Here is a 20,303-nt window from a genome sequence, read left to right on the forward strand (position 1 = left end):
CTTTGAATGTATAGTTCTCTGCAAAGTCAACAATTGAAAGTACATCATTAGAAAAATTTATGGTGCACTCTTTGAATTGAGAGTATTGCCAGTAACTACGAAAGTTATGAGTGATAAACACATTTAAGTATTGCAAGTATTAAGGGATGATGATGAATGGAGGAGTTTCCTTATATAAGAATTTTATTATTTTCTTTGCATCATTTTTTCTTGTATCCTCGGTGACATATTCATACGTATTCCATCTTGTCAATGTACCATTTGCATCATCCAACACATGGGTAAAACGACTATGGACACTTGTCACATTTGCGCAATAAGCATTCAAGCTTATACCATTCGGCATCCTTCCTTTAGACATACTGCCGAATGCCACATTTTAGACACAGAAGAACTGCTGGTGTGGACAACACATGTGTCCTTCCCTTAGGACCTACAAACCTTGCATAAGCAATCACATATCTCCATGCAACAATGTACAATTCTACCTCATGGAATTCACTGCTAGTCGAAACAAGTCTATTCTTGTATGGTAAATACAACAAGTATTCATTTCTTTCAATTTTTTAATGAAATAGGGCTTCAGATTCTGAAAAGAATGAAAACCAATATCTATGGAAGGATGCTCCTCCTTGAAATTAAGAAAAAATTATGCCTGTAAAATCAATCATCAACAATCAGTATTACTTAAACTTAGACAGCAAAGAAAAAAACTATACGTTATTTGAAACTTGAGTACCATCATTATTTTTCTAAGTTTTATTACTCAATTACTAAGTCTTAACTGCTACTAGTAGTGCCAAATATCCATAAGTGCTAGATAGTACTAAATGCTAAATAGTACTAGGTGCTAAGTATTGTTGTACTAGGTGCTATATAGTACTATTAGTATTAAATAGTAAGTGCTAATATTACTAAGTGCTAGATAGTATTGAAGAGTACTTAGTAAGTGCTAAAATTACTAAGCGCTAAGAATTATTAAGTCCTAAATAGTACTTACTCAGTGCTAAATGTTACTAAGTGCTACATAGTACTAAATAGTGCTAAAATACTACAAAATAATACTAAATAGAACTAATAGTAGTAATAACAGAGTTAAGGCAAGGAAGAGAATAATATCTAAATAATACTATATAGTACTAGTAGCAAGATTAGTGCAAGAGATAGTACTAGATAGAACTAGTAGCACGGTTAGTGCAAGGAGAGAATAATTATGCTTTAAGTCCTTCTCTAATACAAACAATTTCAAATATCACACACTACTAATTAACACCTTCTCTAGATAGTATTGAAGAGTACTTACTAAGCGCTAATATTACTAAGCGCTAAGAATTTTTGAATCCTAAATAGTACTCAGTAAATAGTACCTACTCAATGCTAAATGTTACTAAGTGCTACATAGTACTAAATAGTGCTACAATACTGCAAAATAATACTAAATAGAACTAATAGTAGTAATAGCAGAGTTAAGACAAGGAAGAGAACAATATCTAAACAATACTATATAGTACTAGTAGTAGGATTAGTGCAAGGAATAGTACTAAATAGTACTAAATAGAACTAGTAGCAGGATTAGTGCAAGGAGGGAATGATTACGCTCGAAGGCCTCTAATACAAACAATTTCAAACATCACACACTACTCATTATGACTAAATAGTACTATTTAGTCATAATGAGTATTCTATTGTCATAATCACTGACTTGAAAGAGCAAACAATACTATTTTGTCATATCTTTATTCCTAAGACTGATTTTTAAAATATGGTATATACTATAAACGTATGAAGCCTCTGGTGTAGTATTTAGTACTATGATTCTATGATTTAGTGCTAAATTCGCTTCATATAGAGTCTGTTACAGTGTTAAACGTTAGCTTCAACGTCTGAACAATACTAATATTATCCCTGACAGTACTAAATAGTTATAAAGAGCACCAAATAATAGTGTGTAGCTTGGGCTTCGTTGAAAGAAAAAAGATACATCTCTATGAGCTCCAAGAAATAGGTGGGATGTATTGTATACTTTTTTGGGCCAAGTCTATGTCTGCAAATATTTTTCTTGTTTGGAGAAACCCTGGTGTTGTCTTTCCAGAACTAAACAACACATTGAACAACCTCACAACTTAAGGAATCCTGTCTACGCTTTCGACCTCCATCTGTCCATTTGAAGGAAGCTTGTTTTATGTCCATACGATGTTGCTTAAATTCCAAGGGCTTTAGCTACTTTGCTATCACTATATTTTTTAAATACTAAAGTGTAAACAATCATGTGGAGAGATGTTCTCTTCACAGCTAACTTATCAACACTTTCTACTATTTTCACAAGACTCAATGATGTCTTTAGATTATCCACTATTTGCCATTGATATGGACTGGCTTTGAAAATTTGTCTCATCAACAATCTCTTGCATATTTGGATATTTTATAACCTTAGACAAAATATCAACCTTCGTTCTCAAGTCCAAGTTCTTTATGGTATACTTGAAATGTCACACAACTGTTAATGTCAAGTGTCTCATGTTCCTTACGCAGCAATGTTGTGGCAATGCATTGAGCGAGTTCTCTTCATGATGTGGCACTTCTAGTGCGGAGTTCTTCTCATCCTGCGCACAACCATATTTCAATGGTAAATCGTAAATTAATGAACGACACAAGAAGACAATACGTCAAAACATGCATGCTCAATCTTACTGTACGAGAAAGCGGGAGAGAGAGAGAGAGAGAGGTCTAAAATCACTCAAACATAACTGGTTTTTGCACTAGAGAGAAAATACAGCCCAAAGTGCGAGGGGCTTCAATGAAAGAGAAGGGGAGAGCCAGTTTGCACAGAGAATGGAGAGAGCAGGGAAGAGAGAGAGAGAGAGCAATGGACCTCTAGTGCAGATGAGTAGAGATAATTGCAGGAACAGAGACAGGACTCCACGAGAGAGAAAAGAGTCGATTGTCAATGGTTTCAAACATGTACGAGTGATTCCACGAGAGAGAAGAGAGTCAATTGAGAGTAGATTGCAGATCGCGGATTCCTCGATGTGTGAAGAAATCATCCTCGATTGAGAGTGGATTGCAGATTGCAGATCGCATATCACAGATCGTGGACTCCTTGATATGTGGAAATCTAATCTCACTGTCAGCGCCTTTTAGTACACAATTTAGTACTATATTTATGCCAAAACATTTGTCAAAAAGAGTACTTTTTTAGACACCGTAGCATGCTTTTAGTATTTTGCAACACCACCACTAACCTAGCTATAGCAAGCTACTCGTTGCAACTTATTCAATTCCTTGGTTATTGTCATGAGGATATTGAAGGAAGTCCTTTAGATGTCTAATTTTACCCCAATCAATGTTCACTATGAGACCGCTAATTAGTTACTCATTATCCATCACGTATATTAGATCCTCATCTTCTTGTCTTCTTTGTTGGCAATGTCCCATATTAGTGGAACCACATATGTGAACATGCGATGATACAGCTACATGCAAATCAATTAGTTTTGTTCCAAAACCCCATGATATATACATAACTTCATAATTTGAGACTTCTAATTGTTTCCCAATTTATAAATCAAAACCCACATCCTTAATATATTCATAAAGTGATGCATTAGGGGGGATTTGGACTTTTTTTCCCCAAAGAATTAATGCTTGAAACCCACCATACAAATCAGCAATCCCTTAGGCGCTGATCATGGGAAACATGATACAAAGAAACTAGATGAAAGGAAAACCAGCCTATGTTCAGAGAACCCAGCTCAAGGGGGGATTTGGACTTACAAATGGCCCATTTGTTTGTGCTTCCTAATCAAATTGATTGCACGAGTGATTTGAGGTGGACAACTAAGAGTGCCCAATTCATGGGGCAATGACATATTGAAGTGGCACAAGAGCATTCATGAACCAGGCCAAGTTTGACCTAGCCCATTCCCATTTGCTTGCTGCCCACCCTGGTCACCATAAATGTAGGGTTGGATCCAAGAGGACATCTTTGCTCTCAAGGCCTGCATTTTTCGTGCTTGAATTAGTGTTTGGTCCTTCTTCTTCTTCCTTCCACCTTTTGATTCCTTGCTGTAATACCATTCCTACATAGTGCTCCCAGTTATGCTACTGGTCTTGCTGCTGCTGCTTCTCTCTCTCTCTCTCTCTCTCTCTCTCTCTTCTCTTCTTCAGAATAAGATATATTTCATACAACATAGTCCACGTAATGGATACATTATTGCACCAAAATATCAAGCTGGCAGTAACCTTTTCTGTGACTGATACATAATGCACCAGAAGATCATGCTTGAAGTTATCTTTTCTATTGATGTTTGAAATTATCTTTATGACTAATTACATGAGAAGCAGGTTAAGTATGGACTCCAGCACATCCAGGTGTTTGATCTTTGACCTTTTTTCTGCCTGTACCAAGCACTTCCATCGAGCCTTGTTGGACTGGCTCATAAAGTTAAAAGTATGGCTTAGGATGCCATGTGCTTGAAAACAACTGACACTAGTATTTGAACCTTTGTGCATCAACAAGCCCTTACACATGCAATTGCATACAGCATGCGAATTCAGTGTGTTCCATAAGCATGCATTCCCCATGGAAGTCCTTTTATAATAGGTGCACCTGTACATTTGATAGAGTTTCCTCCTCAAGTCATCAAGAGTCAATCCAGAATAAGAATATTGTCTGAATCCACTGAATCCATACAGATGCTTCACTCTTGCAAAGCCTTTGAGTATGCTGTGAGACAGGCACTACAAAGAAAGGAACCTGGCAAGACTTCCTGGAACAGTTTGAACAAGCACCTGTTCTACCACTCAAGGCTTACATCAGCAACCATCAGGAAGATCATACCTCAAAAGCTGTGAGGTGGAAAGATTGGTCCATTTCCAACTACTTCCACTTTTGTAACATTGCACGAAGGTTGCGCAGGATTCCCTGGTTATAAGGATTCACAAACTTCTTACTCTGATAGGAACCACCTGCAAAAGATGGATCCAACTGTGATATGCTTTTTCTAGGGATTGTCTGTAGTGTGGAGTTTTCCACACTGGAAAGAAGTTACAATTTGAGTAAATGGATTTGAAACATAATTCACCAAGTCTGACCCCATGGTATGGCTTACTAAACCTTAGCATGTGCAAGAACTCCAAATTTTACCGGCCTTTACACTAATTTCAATAGCTTGTGAGTTACACATTATATTGGGAGAACTTTAGCATTAACGAGCAATTCGTGTCATAAATGTTCCTCTCCATTCCTATCTATATAATGTTTTCATTTTATGCTTGTGCAACCATAATTTTCATGCATCCTTTGTACTAACAGACCCACTGCTGAAGAAATCGTGGTTTTTGCAGTCTTATTCTTTTGAATGGCGGCCTACTTCAGCATCGGTATGATTATTTCTGCTGGAGTTCAACCTTGGTTATCTTAGCAAAGTAAATCAGCATTCGTTCATTGTATTTGCATTTATTTATTTATTTTTTTGCTGAATAACATTTTCTTTCTATCAACATGGCGCTGAGAGTACACTTCTACTCTCATTGTAGGCACATATGATCTTCCCTTCAGTGTAGGCACCAGGACAAATCAGTTACCTTGGATAAACAAAATTTTGATAAAAAATTAGTCTCATTGGCAGAAAACACACACCATTGTCTGGTGATAAGGCTGAGATTGTTGTAGAAGGCAATGATCATGATACATTCAATGAGTAGGATAGCCAAGCATTGGCTTGTCTATGGCTTTCAATCAAGTGGCGGAGCATTAATCTCGTGCGAGATCCTCTCATGAGGCTTAGATTTTCCTTCAAAAAATGTGTTCAAGGTTTAGGATTCTTCACCTAGGAAACTTAAATTTATTATCTCAAACCTGAGTAATTCAACATTATTTTGGACGAGGTCACATGAATCAAAGGCTTGAAAAAGAATCTAATGATATTAATACGTAGGTTGAAGGCATAGATTTCAGCTTGGTGATTTCAAAAAGATTTTCTATCTCATAACGAAAACTTGCCTTGATCTCTTTAAAAAGTTGCCTATCATTCCATTATGGTAGCTCTTTGAGTCTGTCACAACAAGGAGGGACAGCCCATCTATAACGAGAAACTCATCAACTTGTTGCCCCTTTATTGCTTGAGGAGGAGCACACATGAAAACTCAGCCAACATGCCGGTAATGAAAAGCTACTTAATAAAGCACCATTGGATTGGAAAGAAACTATATACATGAAACAAATGGGCCTCTCCCATCAGCAGAAAACGCTAAATTCTATGTGAACACTTACTCTGGCTCACTTTGATGAGTGAACTAACCTCTCACACACTTTATGCAATGTTTTGGGACAGTTGAGAGTCTACTTCTGTCCATTGATCATCACGAGAGACATTAAAGGGTATAATCTGAGAAGATAGCTTAGACATTTGTAAGATACTGAGTCACAGAAGCATTTGATCTTTACATACAACGCACGTCGAGATGCTCAAGGCGAACACTCAATATAAGCACTGCATCTGCAAGGTGACAGGTCTCATGATATTCTTATCTCTAAGATGTGGCATTAGAACACTACTTTAGATAGGCCGAAACTATCAAGGATTTTATATCCTAGGCTATCTAATTGGAGAGATGAGCCCCAATAAACGGTGCCCCATACAAACATAAAATCGATTGAGATGATGTGCATGAACCATAACAAGCAAAAGGCCACAAAAGAGTACATGCTAGCACATGGGGTGATGGAGCTGTGACAGACCACTCTGAGCACCAACCATCCTTTTTGCCAAGTGCAAGATAGCTCACCTGGTCTCATCTGATTTTAGTGCCATACGAGGGGACTTTGATATCCATAAGGAGATGCCGCTTAATCTTACGCCATGCACACTTTTGCTGAAGTCCACACAACCAGTGAGATCACATCCTTTTCAGACATCCTTCAATCTCCCTACTTGACTGTGATTCTAAAGTTTTTCATACTTTGTTGCCAGTGGGCTCTATAGGGCTTGATCAACACCTCATCCCTAGAACCACATAGAGAAATGACGTCAGAGCCATAATCATCTTCACTACAGCCAAGCATTTCACTTGGACAGTGATTCACCTTCTTAAAAGAGACATTTTCATTTTCTTTTATTAGTGTGGGAAAGCATATGGCTTTTTGTACCTTGGAAAACTTAACTATTCTTTATTTCTCAAACAAAAATGCACTCTTTGAATCTCCTTCACAAGAATAATGCAAAAGGCAATCTTTGAATCTTTTTTACAGCAGCAAAACTAGTTTAGCTCCTCACAGAGTATTCCCACATAGTTATGCTGAAACGCATTTCAGGGGCTATTTTGCCCCCAAACATTTCAGCAGAAATGTTGCTAGACAGGAACGGCATTTCTGTCTAGAAATGTTTCCCCCTTCAGAAATGGTAAGGGGGAAATGGTTTCTGAAGTGGGTGTGAAACGTTTCAGCAGGGCTGAAATGGCATTTTCAGAGTGGCCCTACTTGTTTCAGGCTTCAACCTTTTTCATTGATTTCAATTTAGCGCTAAGTGCATCTTCAATCATTTTTAATTTATAGTATGTACTAAACACTATGTTTAAGTTATAGGCAGGCTGTCGGTTGTATTATTCTAAATGTGTCTGTGCTCATTGTGCTGAATGTAATCTCCAAAACCCCCTTGCTGGCGTGGCGGTTCCCCGTTTCAGCCCTCCCAGAAGTCCCGAAACGTTTGTGTTTTCATTTCCATTTCTCTATTTCCCGTTTCCATTTCCCGTAACTCTGGTTCTCTATGACAACAACTGCCATACCCTACTACAACTGGAGTATTCCCCATTATACCAATAGCCAAGCTACCAGCTAGAATAACTAGTCTATCCATCTAAAGAATGGGACCTTTCAGGGACGCTTTCACAAATTTCCACTTTTCACCTTGATTTGGACCTCAACCATGTGCTTTCTAGGACTTGTCAAGCAGGGATACTTGTTATTTCATGGAACCCATTTTTTGGCACCTCAGATACACTTCAAAATAGAGTCCGTGCAAAGGTACAACAAGATAACCTTGTGGACCGATAGACTTTCTTCTTGCACATTGATCATGTTATCAGACCTCCTATTGATCCTAGCACTGGCCTTTGGCCATTTGAGGTGCACCAGTCCTCTGTTCTGATGTGTTTTGTCTACTATGTCCATGGTTGTTCCCATCATCCATCGATTAATGGCCTTCGCTATCTAAGCCCATCCCCTAGTCATGCATTTGAGGGACTTGATATTCTCCTAGCATTTATTTGATACAGTTTCTCTCTTTCTTTCTAACTAGCCCGACATTTATACATTTATGCCTTCATTAGAAGTATTTGGTTAAATGTACAACAACTAGACAGCAATTGGCAGGACTACCCTATATAGTCTTCAGGCCACACTCCATGGGCATACCTGTGAACCCATTTTTATGTGGCCATTGCAAGCTTTAATTGAACTTATATTGAATAACCAATGAGAGAATACACTTACCATTGGAAGGTGATCTCTCTTCATAAAATACTGAGTACTTCTCCCAATTGACCTTTGAAATACAAGCCAGAAAACATACCAGATTCTCTGTGAGTACAAAGTTACTTATATGTTAGAAGCTCAAAATTGAAGGCGTGCTTTCATGCCTGGCTTGAAAAGGTTGCCCATAAAGTTCAATGCATTACCCATTCATCAGTTGTCAAGTTAATCGTAATCAGGTAGAATTGGAAAATCAGCAAAGGAATCTGCATGCATGAAGGAGATATTTTTAAAAAGCCAATTGTTGTCCAACACTTCATTGCCAGAAGGCCTCATTCTTAATGCTCTGTGACAGTACCATCAAAATCTCTTTCAAGCTTTTTATAAACTAAAAACAAACCTGCCATAAAATCTGGAAACCTATAAATAAGGTAGTACTCAGCACCCATGCTTCTTTGGAGAATATCTGAAATGCAGTTCAGTACAGATAACCAGATCCATTTATTAAAAAAAAAAGCCTAGAAAGATGATTTCAACAACAAGGCCACATTGTCAGAGTGTAAAGAAAGCATTACTTGTTATGAAATGGTAATATCGTATAAAACAAAATCCCACACGTCTGAAAGAAATTGACTGCAATGATAGGATCTTTAAACCGTATCTCAAACATAATGAAAAAAGGAACAGTCTAAGACCCACATATCTTTAACAAGGATTGAACATTCTTGCATGTGAAACATTGGTTTAAAATCGGCTTCAATATTTGAAGACAAATAAATGACAGTTCTCTTTAAGTCACTCCTCACGCTTACTGAAAGAAAGAAAAATCTGAAAACTACAAATTCTATTCAGGATTTACTTGCAAGGAATACACCTGCTTGAAATGATAGCTCTCATTTCTCAAAACGTAGTAAAGAAAGTAGAATCTGAGAACACCAAATTTGTTATAGGGATTTAATAAATTTGCAAGTAAACACCTGTTGAAACAGATCTGCTTCTTTACTTACGAACCATGTATACATACATAAGCATGCTTAGCAGATAAATGATGACTAGAAAATTAAGTACCTTCCAGGCTGCATGTTGAAACACATCAGAAGACATATACTCATCACCTATTGTTTTAGAGAAGATTAGAGGCTTCTTATAAACGATTCTTAAAAACTGTTTTAAAGGATATGGAAATTAAATTGACAGCAAGAAGTGGAACATCAGAACTGTAGTACACAAAAGAGCGAAAATGTATCAACTAATACCTTCCTCGATTTTCTGGGCCACAGTCCACGCAAATTGCCTCAGATCTACGTGAAAAAACATTAGTGAACCATCAGTCTTCATAGAAACTACTTTTCGAAGGCTGTGATTGCTTGCTGTGTTGTGCTAAAAGAGAATATTCTATAGCAAATAAAAACTACACTTTTTGAAAAAAAAGGATCCCAAATTTTTCTGAGAGCATGCAATATACAATTTGCGAGAATTACAAAAGAGACCAGACTGACACAACTGACTATCCAAGGACCAAATTAAAAGACTATCATAAATAGATAAGACATGACTTCAAATTTTAAGGCCTCTGCAAATGTGGCCTTCCATGTCTCTCTCCAGTTCCCTTTTGGATCTCCGCCTCCTTACTCTTTCGTATCTTGGCTTGCGCAGCTTTTATTGCAGCTTCTTGCAGCGGCTTTGCCTCTTCACTTCTCCATCCAACAACTCTTGTAAGCCATCTTTACATCCCCTCTTACAACCCATACTTTAAAATCTATTTTCCCCTACAATATATCTTTTGATTAAGTGAGACAATACAGAGTTGCACAAAAGCCCAGCCAAAAAATATCACCGGCGACAGGTCAACACAAACAAATCAGGTGATGGAAACAAAAAATGGAAAAAATGATATCCATGGTTTCACGAGTCTTGACCATGATGACAAAAGCAACCAATGAAGTAAAAACTGCACAAGAAAGAAGAAAGAAGAAAACTCTTCATTAGGCTATGGCAAGTCGGAGGGAGTAATACCATTTGATACTCCACTTGCCAATGGAGAATATAAAATCTTGAGTTCAGGTCCTAAGAAAGCTGTCACATCAAGCTGCTTAGAATAAGCTGCTCTGTAACCTCTCTAACAATGGTCATTAGGGAGTCTCTAACAAGCTAGCATCGATGAGGTTTAGATCCTATGGATAGAGCCGATCCAAGAAAGGCAAGGCTAATCCACAAAAAGGGAGCTATTTTTGAAAAAGATTGGCTAAAAGGATAATCAAGGCCCTTCATGGAAAGTGAGTTACTTAAGACAAGTCTTTTAAAGTTAGGGCCATATGCTAAAGATACCTGAATCTAATATTTATAAATACAAGCCACGGGCTCAGGATCCACGTGTCCAGGAGACAGGGTTTCATAGGGAATGGATATATTGGTCTACGAGTAATATCTTGGTGAGAGCAGCATGTGGTATGGGAGGCATAACTGATCTTCGAGTGGACTATCTTTCACAATCACCCTTTCGGGTGGTTCTGAAATAGTGAATTAAGGCTAGGTAGGTAACAAGGGGTGCCCTGTAAACAAACTCTCCATCTTCCCCCAAAGCGGTAAAACCATTTAAGCAGCAAGCCATGTAGGTAGGGACCTCTTAAAGACACCTATTGTGCTGGAATATAGCCAGCCAACTACTGCTTGTGTTTTCTAGCTAATGCTGGTATCTAATTGTAGGAACGAATGTCTAGAAGAAGCTCACAAAATGGAATCATCCTCCTAGGTAAATTTCGAATTTCTATTTCATCATACAAACACGTGATTCTCACCATCTCTACATAAGCCTGTCCTTTCCAACTGTGGTGGTATGGCTTGTCCATGTAATGAATTACTCTTTTTGGATTCCCTGCAATCATTTCAATCTCTAAAATAACATCACGTATTACCCCCAATGATCTGATACCTTGGAAAACAGTTATGTAGCCTCTAGTAACTCAGTTTAATATGGATGTGAAACAGTTCAATTCACTATCCACCTCAGGAGTTCATTTTTGAGTTTGAATCCCTCTATTTTTACTGTCACACCTGGTTATTTAATATTAATCACATCGACTGATGTAACTGTGATGGCATCTGAAGGATGGAAACATTTACTTACATGAAATGCAACTCGAAACATACAAGATTTCTGCCACGCTGAAAACCACCAGCAAAAGAATAAAGAGTTTATGATTGTTCCGACCTGGAGGACAAAATAAGAACATCCATTTGGCAGACATAAGGTATGAGATAAATAGAAGTACAGATTTCAATTAACTACAGCAGATTCTAGATATTAAAACTGTATGAAGCTGGTTCGTTTGATTACTTTGGATAAACAATAATGTGCATGAATACATGCCTCCTCTATAGCGCACACTATGATGTAGACATAAAGTAGTGAGACTCAGAACAAGCGGGTAATATGGACAGTTGGTTAGAAGCAAGCAGGACCTGCTTTAATTCTTCTCTTTTTTAATGACTGCAAGGATGGCAACAAAAAGCTTAGAATGGCTCAGCATTGTTTTCCTTGTCCATGTCTCTTCAGCAACAAGTTCTTCCCTCAAGATGAAGATGATAAAATACAAGAATGGATCTACCTTGCCTATGCCTGTGAACCTCCTACCTTCTACTGAGCAGGCCCGGCCTCTTCAAGGTTCCCCTGTGCCCTCTGTCCTTATCCTGTGGCAGGGCAGGCCCTTGACCATGGGAGTCGGTCTCTGTCCCGAGGCCTGACTCTGTTTTTCCCTCTTCTTTTTGCATTTTGCTTCACATAAAGCCTCTATCTCTTGTTCTAGACCGGAACCCAGGCCATGCCTAGAGGAACATGGAAATGCAAAGCCTTCTGCAGTCAGTGGCAGTGGAGTCTCTTGCTCCTGCCTTGACTCCCCCCTCTATATCCCCCCCCTCCTCCTCTGACAACTAGTGAACCTTGGAAAGCTTTAGCTAAATGACCAAGCCCCCTACAATGGTGACACTGTCCTGGTAACCATGCAATCTCCACCCGCAAGATACCAACCCTCAGGTCCAAAGTGATGCTAGAGGGCCGGGTATAGAGGGGTCCATGACCACCAATTGAACTTTTGGCACCCCATCATCCATGTGACCTTTTGACACCCCATCATCCATGAGAATTGAAGTTGCAATCCTAGGGAACTTGAGGACAATCCAATCGATTTAAGAGAGGATGCTCCTGTACTTCTGAGGCATGACCATAAACTGCAAGGTGACCAGGTACCTCGGGATATGATGCAGTGTTTCCAGACCAGTTCAGATTAAGTCGGCCAATAAAGCAGCCTCCCCCCTCCTGTAAGTAGGGCCTATTTTGTAACATCCAACGGTTAATGATAGTGTAACCACAGCAAGATCTTTAAACCTTTAGCAAGTCATCTTTACTTATATACCACATAGAGATGAAAGAGTGATAAGGGTTGAGAGATAGAGAGTCAACAACCGCTTGGGTACCATACCCACTGAGGTCCCCCTCCCCCAATATAGGGGGGATTTTGCTTAAATTTTGGAGAGCTGAAATACAATGGACACTCTTCTAGAGAGCAGGAATGAAACCCTAAAGAGAACACTGTGAACACTGGAGCAGACCCAGAGACCAGAGAGGCAGCTCCAACCAACAACCCAGACCCCAATGCTGTCCACATTGTAGATGTAGAGCACTCTGCCAGGCTAGTAATGAGGCTAGTGCTGTCCACAGGTATGCGAGGTTACTACGTGAGTGGGAGAGATGAGCTGAGAAAACTCAGAGAGATGGCTGAGAACTGAGAAAGAACTGAGTGAAGCTGAGAGGTGAAGAACTGAACTGTAAACAGAAATAAACTGCTGAAACAGACTACACAACCCCGACCTGGTTTGCTGTCTGAACCCCTGCTGGATGTGTATGGAGACGCTGCCTTCAATTGCAATTTGTATGACTGATGCATGGCTGAATCTAGAGCAGGAATAGCGGGGCAAAGGGGCAAGATCAGAGGCTGCTGAAGGACTTGTACTGGATGCTGAAGAAGGAGCTCGAAAACCCTTTTTTATAGGCTGCCATGCGGCCAACTTACTGCCCAACCTGCAGCCCCTGGTTGACCGACCTGCTGGTCGGGTCAACCGACCCAACCTTCAGCCCCTTGGGTGACCCAGTTCACCATTCATTTTGCTGTTAGAAGGCTCTGAAATGGCAGTCAATAGGCTGGTCGTTTGTCCTAGACTAACCCCTGATTGTTCCTAACTAGACTAGGCTGACTTCTAACTAACCTAACTAGTTCTCCAATGGGTACCAAAGGACTTTGATTGACCCTAAGGCTCAGAGACTGACGTATGTAGCTCATGTCTAACTCCTCCCCTAACTGGGGCTCACAATGCGGCCATGGCAAACGAAATAAAGCCTACAGGATGTTGAGTCCAAGGGTCACATTACACCCTAATGCAGAGGTGCATGTGACATTCCCTCCTCCTTAACTTGGCAGTAGATGCATCACCTCCAAATAGTCTGCCATAATCTGTGGGAACTCTTGGATGATGCCTTCGTCTAACCATATCGCCTCATGGGCACCTCAATCTCAGAACTTTGTATAGAGCTCCCGTATGCGGCATCTTGATCTACTCTTCACTTGGGGTGGTGGCTCATCTAAAACATTGTTGAGTGTTGGTCCAATGTATGGCTTGTCATGAAAAACATTATGCATAGTCCAACTTTCTGGTGACCGCAACTTCATGGAGATGTCATTGATCGTCTTAATGATAGGGAAAGGTCCAAAACTCCTAAAGGAAATCTTGGGGCGTGCCTGTTCACCTACTTCAAGCTCTACTTGATAATGTCTAAGTAAACCCATTCACCTTCTTTGAATGTGACATCTCTTCAGGACTAGTTCGCTTGGCACGTGTATGCTTCCATGTGCCTTGGCTAGCAAGTCCTTAACTGACTCCGTGATTTTCACCAGGGTCTCCATCATCTTATTGACTTCAAGAGACGAAGAAATGATCCTGGTGGAAGTGATGAGAACCGCACGACACTTCATAAGGCGTGCGACCAATACTCAATGAATGAGTATCATTGAGGATGGCCTGCACCAACGGAAGATACTGCTCCCACTCCGATTGAGTATTAGGACAATACCCTCAGACTCATTGTAGATCTCTGCCAATCCATCAGTTTGAGGGTGAAATGTGTTGTTGGACAGCTGTAACTTGGTGCCAAAATTGTCAAATAAGGCCCTCTAGAAATGAGAGGTAAACTTTGAGTCCCTATCCGATGTAATGGTCCAAGTTAACCAGCCAATGGGATACCATCGTATGCACTAGCCGTCTATTTGCAAGATAAAAGCATGCAAAATTCAGTGAAACGATCAATAATAGTTAAGCACTGTGTATTACACGTATCTATTTTTTCTTCCCAGTTGGGCTTGTGCAGGGAGACATTGAAGCTTCTGATGTATTCCAATCAGCATTCTTACAGCAGCATTGCGGTCTTGTTTAGCAGTTTTCAAATTGCAGCCTACTTCTGCATGCAGGCCTTCAAGCTGCTGATGGACAGCTTTCAGCTCTTCTATCTTCTGCATGACTTCAGCCATATCAATCTGACTTGAGCATCCATTCCATGTGTCTGAACAAAATAAGCTGCCAGATCCATTAAGAGCAGTGGCAATCTCTTTTCCTCCACCCTCAAGGTCCTTCCCTTATACTCACGGCCATGACCAAGCCATCCCAACTTTCTGGCAATGAGCACAAAATCAAAACAGCTCAAACCTCATCATCAAAGTGTACTCCTATAGGCCTTAGTTGTCTATGTTATCGCCTTGCTCCCTATAACTAGTATCAAAGAGTTTGTATGAGCAACATCCGTTGACTCATATGGAAGAAGGTTCCTGGTTCGAGTGGGAGCAATGACTGAAGAAGGAAAGTTCAAAATCAAGAAGTTCAATAGCATTGGAAGATGCAGATTGAGGATTATCTATACCAAAAAGACCTTTTCTTGCCATTAGGTGGATAGAAAAGAAGCCTGCGAGTATATCAGCTGAAAACTTGCAAGTTCTTTACAAAGGTGCTAGAAACGATACGACTGTGTTTAGCAACATCAGTGGCTTTCAATTTCTTGAAAAGAAGATAACAAAGAACTTAATGAGCATGCTAGATACATTGTATGAACGAGCATGGGCTTCTAATAAGGTATTTCTTATGAAGCATCTATTCAATCTAAGATGTTAGAAGGTGAGTCTATAGCTTATCATTTGAGTCGGTTCAATACAATAAACAATGCGATAAGTGGAATGTATAAAATACACAACACAGAAAGCGCATAGAATGGAAGAGAGAGAGACACACGGATATGCGTGGTTCACCCACTATGGGCTACGTCCACGAAGAAAAAGCCAATCCTACGTTTTATCCAGCAAGTTAAAGATACAAGATAAAAGCAGTATATCAATTGCTCTCCTGCTATGTAAGCCACACCCTCGTCTTACAATTTTACTCATACACTGATTTCCATGTATTTTTGGCTTTGGGGATGCTGCTCCCGAACCTAATAACTGTCATCGGTCCCCCTTGAACCCCCCCAGCAACAATCCTAGGGGGGACCTTCCCCCCCCCCCACCTCTCCTTCATAGAATGGATATAAACACGCCTGGATCCAAAGAACGGCTAAAACCTCTGAAAGAATATTAGGCTTCACATACAACACCTTGTTTGACCTTTCTATGGACGAGCTTGAGTTCTTTATGGGGATCCTAAGGGGAGCTGGATGCTGTCTTGCCGGCCCCTTGCTCCAGATTCTAACCTAGATGAATTGTTGGCCTTTTGTGAGTCCCATGACTTGAAGGTCAACCAACCAAGGTCATGATCTTCAACACCTCCCGAGCAGGTATGCTTAGAGAGCAATTTACTTTAGATGGATCGCCAGTTGAGATTGTCTCGTCATACACATACCTAGGGGTTCTATTCTCTAGCCCTATCTTTGTGATGATCCTGGCGATGCAGGCCCACTTGAGCATAGGATACTATCTCTTGCTCGACTGGAGAGATAGTGCTTCCACTCACACTTTTAGCACCCATGGACTAAGGCTCTACTCTTTGGTTCCTTGGTCGAACCAGCAAGCATGTATGGCAGCCCTTATTGGGGAGGCCGGAGGTCTGGGCTCACGCGGAGCGATTGCAGTTTCTCTTGCTATCACGGATGATCTGCAGTAAGCCATCGGTTCCCCATCAAATCATTCAAGCTGAGTTTGGGGTATCTCTGTTGCAGTTAGATGCGGCATTCCAAACCATCAATTACCTGTACTGCGTGTAGGACTATAGTGCACAAAGGGGGCTGAAAATAGCAGTGTGGAATTGCAATGGTACCCTTTGGCCCGATCCTGGGGGTTTCTTGGAAACATACACCGACAGAGACATGATCTTCTACACCGAGACCCATGAAAGCTCAGAAAGAGAGCTACCGACAGTGGTGGGATATATATGGGAATCAGCCCATAGGAAGGAGATGCGGGGAGACAGTGGGATATGGCGGTGGGGAGGCGTGGCTGTCCTTTTTAGAGTGCACCTGAGACCACTCGTATCTGTGATCCGGAGAGAGGAGCACACACAACATATGTGGGTGTGAGTTCAGCTACCAGATACACGTGTGATTTTCATTGCAGTGTGTTACTGCCACCGGACACATCATCTTATGCATGAGAAGTCACCTTTGAAGGGCCCAACCCATATGAGACTACTCATGATGACATCATAGAGCTTTCTAGACAAGGGGACACTCTCCTCCTTGGTGACTCAAATGCACGTACTCGAAACAGAGAGGCTTGCCTGCTGGATTTCAATGATGATTCCCTCATTGTACCGGAGATGGATGTGAAGTAAGGCTGCCCCCTCTCACCGACTCTCTTCGGGATCTATATCGATGAGATTACATCCTTTGTAGATCGTCTAGTAGAGAGGGTTCACTTCTGGCTGACCTGATGGTACAGATACTGTTGTACACAGATGACATAGTCCTCATATCATCCTCAAGAGAGGGATTGCACAAACATCTAGGGGCTCTGGAGATGTTGTGCAGAGAGAGAGAGACTTGACAGTTAACCTTGGAAAGACCAAGGTTATGATTTTCAACACCTCGCGAGTAGTGTCCCGTTGCCATAGCTTCACGTACCGAGATGAGCCAGTGGAGATAGTGTAGTCTTACACATATTTGGGGGTAGTGTTCACCGAGCCAAGTTTCACGATGACCCATGCAGCTACAGCACAACTCACATGAGGGCAAGGTGAGGCAGTTCTTCCAGGCACACTTCCACGACCCTCTGGTGAAGGGTTGGCTTTTTGACACCTTAGTGAGACCGACTGCCATGTATGCAGCACCTTTATGGGGGAGTGACATTTCAGCGTCAGAGTGGAAGAGATTTGAGAGGCTACAAGTGACTATGGGATTCAGAGTAAGCCCTTGGTTCCCCATCAGATTATACACGTAGAGTTCGCCATGACTCCTTTTCAGGTTGATGCCACCTTTCAAACAGTGACATTCCTCCACAGAGTTTGGGCCTTACCCCAGTGGAGATTACCTAGGCTAGTCTTCCAGGCGACTGGGAGAGAGCACTGTTGATACAACATGGTGTGCACGAATATCCACATGGTCTGGTAGTCACCGCATTCAGATGGACAGACTTCCCCCTTTTCAGTACAGCATGGATGCACCACTTGAGATGATCCCACGAGATGAGATCAACCGTATCATACAGTTGGACCTCCTCCAGCTTCATACGTCTAGGGCTGGAGCGGGAGAGGAGTTCCCCACCAAGATCCAGTTCTACCATGACCACTTCCTAAGGGTCTTGGAGTATGGTCTCGTCATCAGATCTCAGTATCTGGAGGATAGGAGAGTCTCACATGCACTGAGGATTGCCATCAAACAGTTGCGAGTCTCATCACATCAGCTGAGGATTGAGGCAGGGAGAGTTGCACGCATACCCAAAGAGCAAAGGATGTGCAGAGACTATACCCAATGGGGGAGGTCGAGACAGAGGAGCACTTTCTATGTGTCTTCCCAGTCTACTATGAGACCCAAGGGAGATATCAGTACCTCTTTCAAGAGGGGCATGGCTTTGGTCCACTTACATGGCTGATCCATTTACCTGACTAGGTTTGTGCTGGGCTCTATTTGATTGAGATGCGATGACACAAAGACATACTGATCCGACAAACCAGAGAGCCACAGGTCACCGAGATCGACCAAGCACAGACACGTGTTACAGACTGTCATGTGCATGGTGTACCTAGGGTTGGATAGCAAGTGAACGTGGGTTACGGGATAGCATAGGGTTGAATTGCTATTTTTAGCCGAGATTGCTATATATAGAGATTGATTCATATATAGTGCTCGCTTTATATGGAGGGAGATATTCATAGCATTGTGCTATCTATAGCAGGTTTCCTTCTATATAGAGGGAGGGCCAGTGCTATTGTGCATATCAGTTGAGCACTCCTCAACTGATGGATGGGGCTTGGACCTAGGCCGGGACTCTGGCCATCTACATGGCAGATCATAGGTAGTGTATCAAAGGTCCTTTGGATGCGCTCAAGTGGTATGGGACGCCTGGGTTAGATACGGGCCTATGGATGAGTCGAGCTATAGCCCACGTGCTCGGGGGTGGTCGGGAGGATCGAGGCACCTGTGCTATGATTTTGGTTGTATCGAGGACGAGATTCTAGGTCAGTGATAGGGTCAGATCTTGCGGGGTCGTGTCATTTGGTATCAGAGCCGTCCTGTCACAATTGAATTCAACGCGAGGTATGCAAAAAAGATGTCTTCTAGGTACGTTGTTTGAGATTGCTCTTGCAAATCTGAATTTTTGCTCATGTATGGGCTGAATCCTTGGCTGATGATGGGCGCTCATGATTGAGAGATTTGTGGAAGAAATAGAAGTCCATAGGCTGTGAGCTCTCTCGGTTGCTACGTGTTTGGAAATCGTGATTCCCTGAGAAGGGTAGGTGATGAGAAGACTTGATGCTTTCAGCAAGAGATATGAGGATGGATCGTTTCTTACCTATAACTTCCCACACTTGGGTTGTTGATGTGATTGGCTGGGGACGCGTGAGAGTGCACTAGTAAGGGAAAGAATTCACTCTAGGTTCTCAAGGATGAGATTCCTACCCTAGAGACCTAGATTTGCTGCAGTTGAGAAGTAGGAGGAAAGAGAGAGCGTTCATCAGCCTAGAAAGCGGCTTGTCTAGGAGATTCGGGCATCAGAGACAGGGGCGATATGATTGGGGGCAGGCGCTTGGCTTTGGGAAGGAGCGTAGGGCCTGATTTTAGCGCGTTTTGGCTATTTTTGGCTGGCTGGAGAAAAGCGGGACAGGATCTATTAAAAGCGAGACTGTTTTTTGGTTGAAAAGCAGGTTGCTTTTTTGTTTTTCTCTAGCAAGGAAAGCACTTGTTCTAAATTTAGCACGCTTTGGCTATTTTTGGCTGGCTGGAGAAAAGCGGGACCAGATCTATTAAAAGCGAGACTGTTTTTTGGTTAAAAAGCAGGTTTCTTTTTTGTTTTTCCCTAGCAAGAAAAGCACTTGCTCTAAATCAAGCACCCACCCTAAATTTGCCTAGCTTTTGATGGCCCTTCCTGGCTATTTATATACCCGGGATTTCTCTCTCTTTCTCACTTCAGCACTTCAGCGCATGAAGGCAAATTTCCCACCCTCTTTCTGTATGAGATCAGCCTATCAAATTCCGCCATCTTTCTTGCTGTCCTCTACTCGCCTTCTTCCTTGATTCCACGTAGCACCAGATTCTCTTTTGTTAGTGTCAAGAGCACGCATTTGGACACAGCTGTTTTTCTTCTAGTCC

At 41.4% G+C, this 20,303-nt stretch overlaps 1 protein-coding gene across 8 annotated transcripts in view; it reads right to left on the reverse strand.

Moving 5' to 3' along the window:
• Positions 1-2,428: 2,428 nt before the first annotated feature.
• Positions 2,429-20,303, reverse strand: part of LOC147887379 (palmitoyltransferase AKR1-like) — a 57,907-nt gene continuing 40,032 nt past the window's right edge. For 3 of the 8 annotated variants that reach the window (XM_087394987.1, XM_087394982.1, XM_087394981.1), the window contains 7 exons: positions 11,598-11,681; positions 9,727-9,771; positions 9,539-9,585; positions 8,871-8,936; positions 8,677-8,736; positions 8,492-8,543; positions 3,738-4,079 (listed from right to left, as the gene is read on the reverse strand). In XM_087394987.1, coding sequence (XP_087251113.1) covers positions 3,949-4,079; positions 8,492-8,543; positions 8,677-8,736; positions 8,871-8,936; positions 9,539-9,585; positions 9,727-9,771; positions 11,598-11,681 — 485 coding nt within the window. In that variant the 3' untranslated portion in view covers positions 3,738-3,948. Of the gene's footprint in view, positions 2,604-3,737; positions 4,080-4,123; positions 4,969-5,641; positions 5,796-6,915; positions 7,008-8,491; positions 8,544-8,676; positions 8,737-8,870; positions 8,937-9,538; positions 9,586-9,726; positions 9,772-11,597; positions 11,682-20,303 lie in introns of those variants that run through there. The other 5 variants (XR_015543253.1, XM_087394986.1, XM_087394983.1 and 2 more) reach the window with 5 other exon arrangements.

Source organism: Dipteris shenzhenensis, chromosome 23 (assembly GCF_047967505.1).
Source record: "Dipteris shenzhenensis isolate YYH24624 ecotype China chromosome 23, Dip_SZ_1.0, whole genome shotgun sequence".
NCBI lineage: Eukaryota > Viridiplantae > Streptophyta > Polypodiopsida > Gleicheniales > Dipteridaceae > Dipteris > Dipteris shenzhenensis.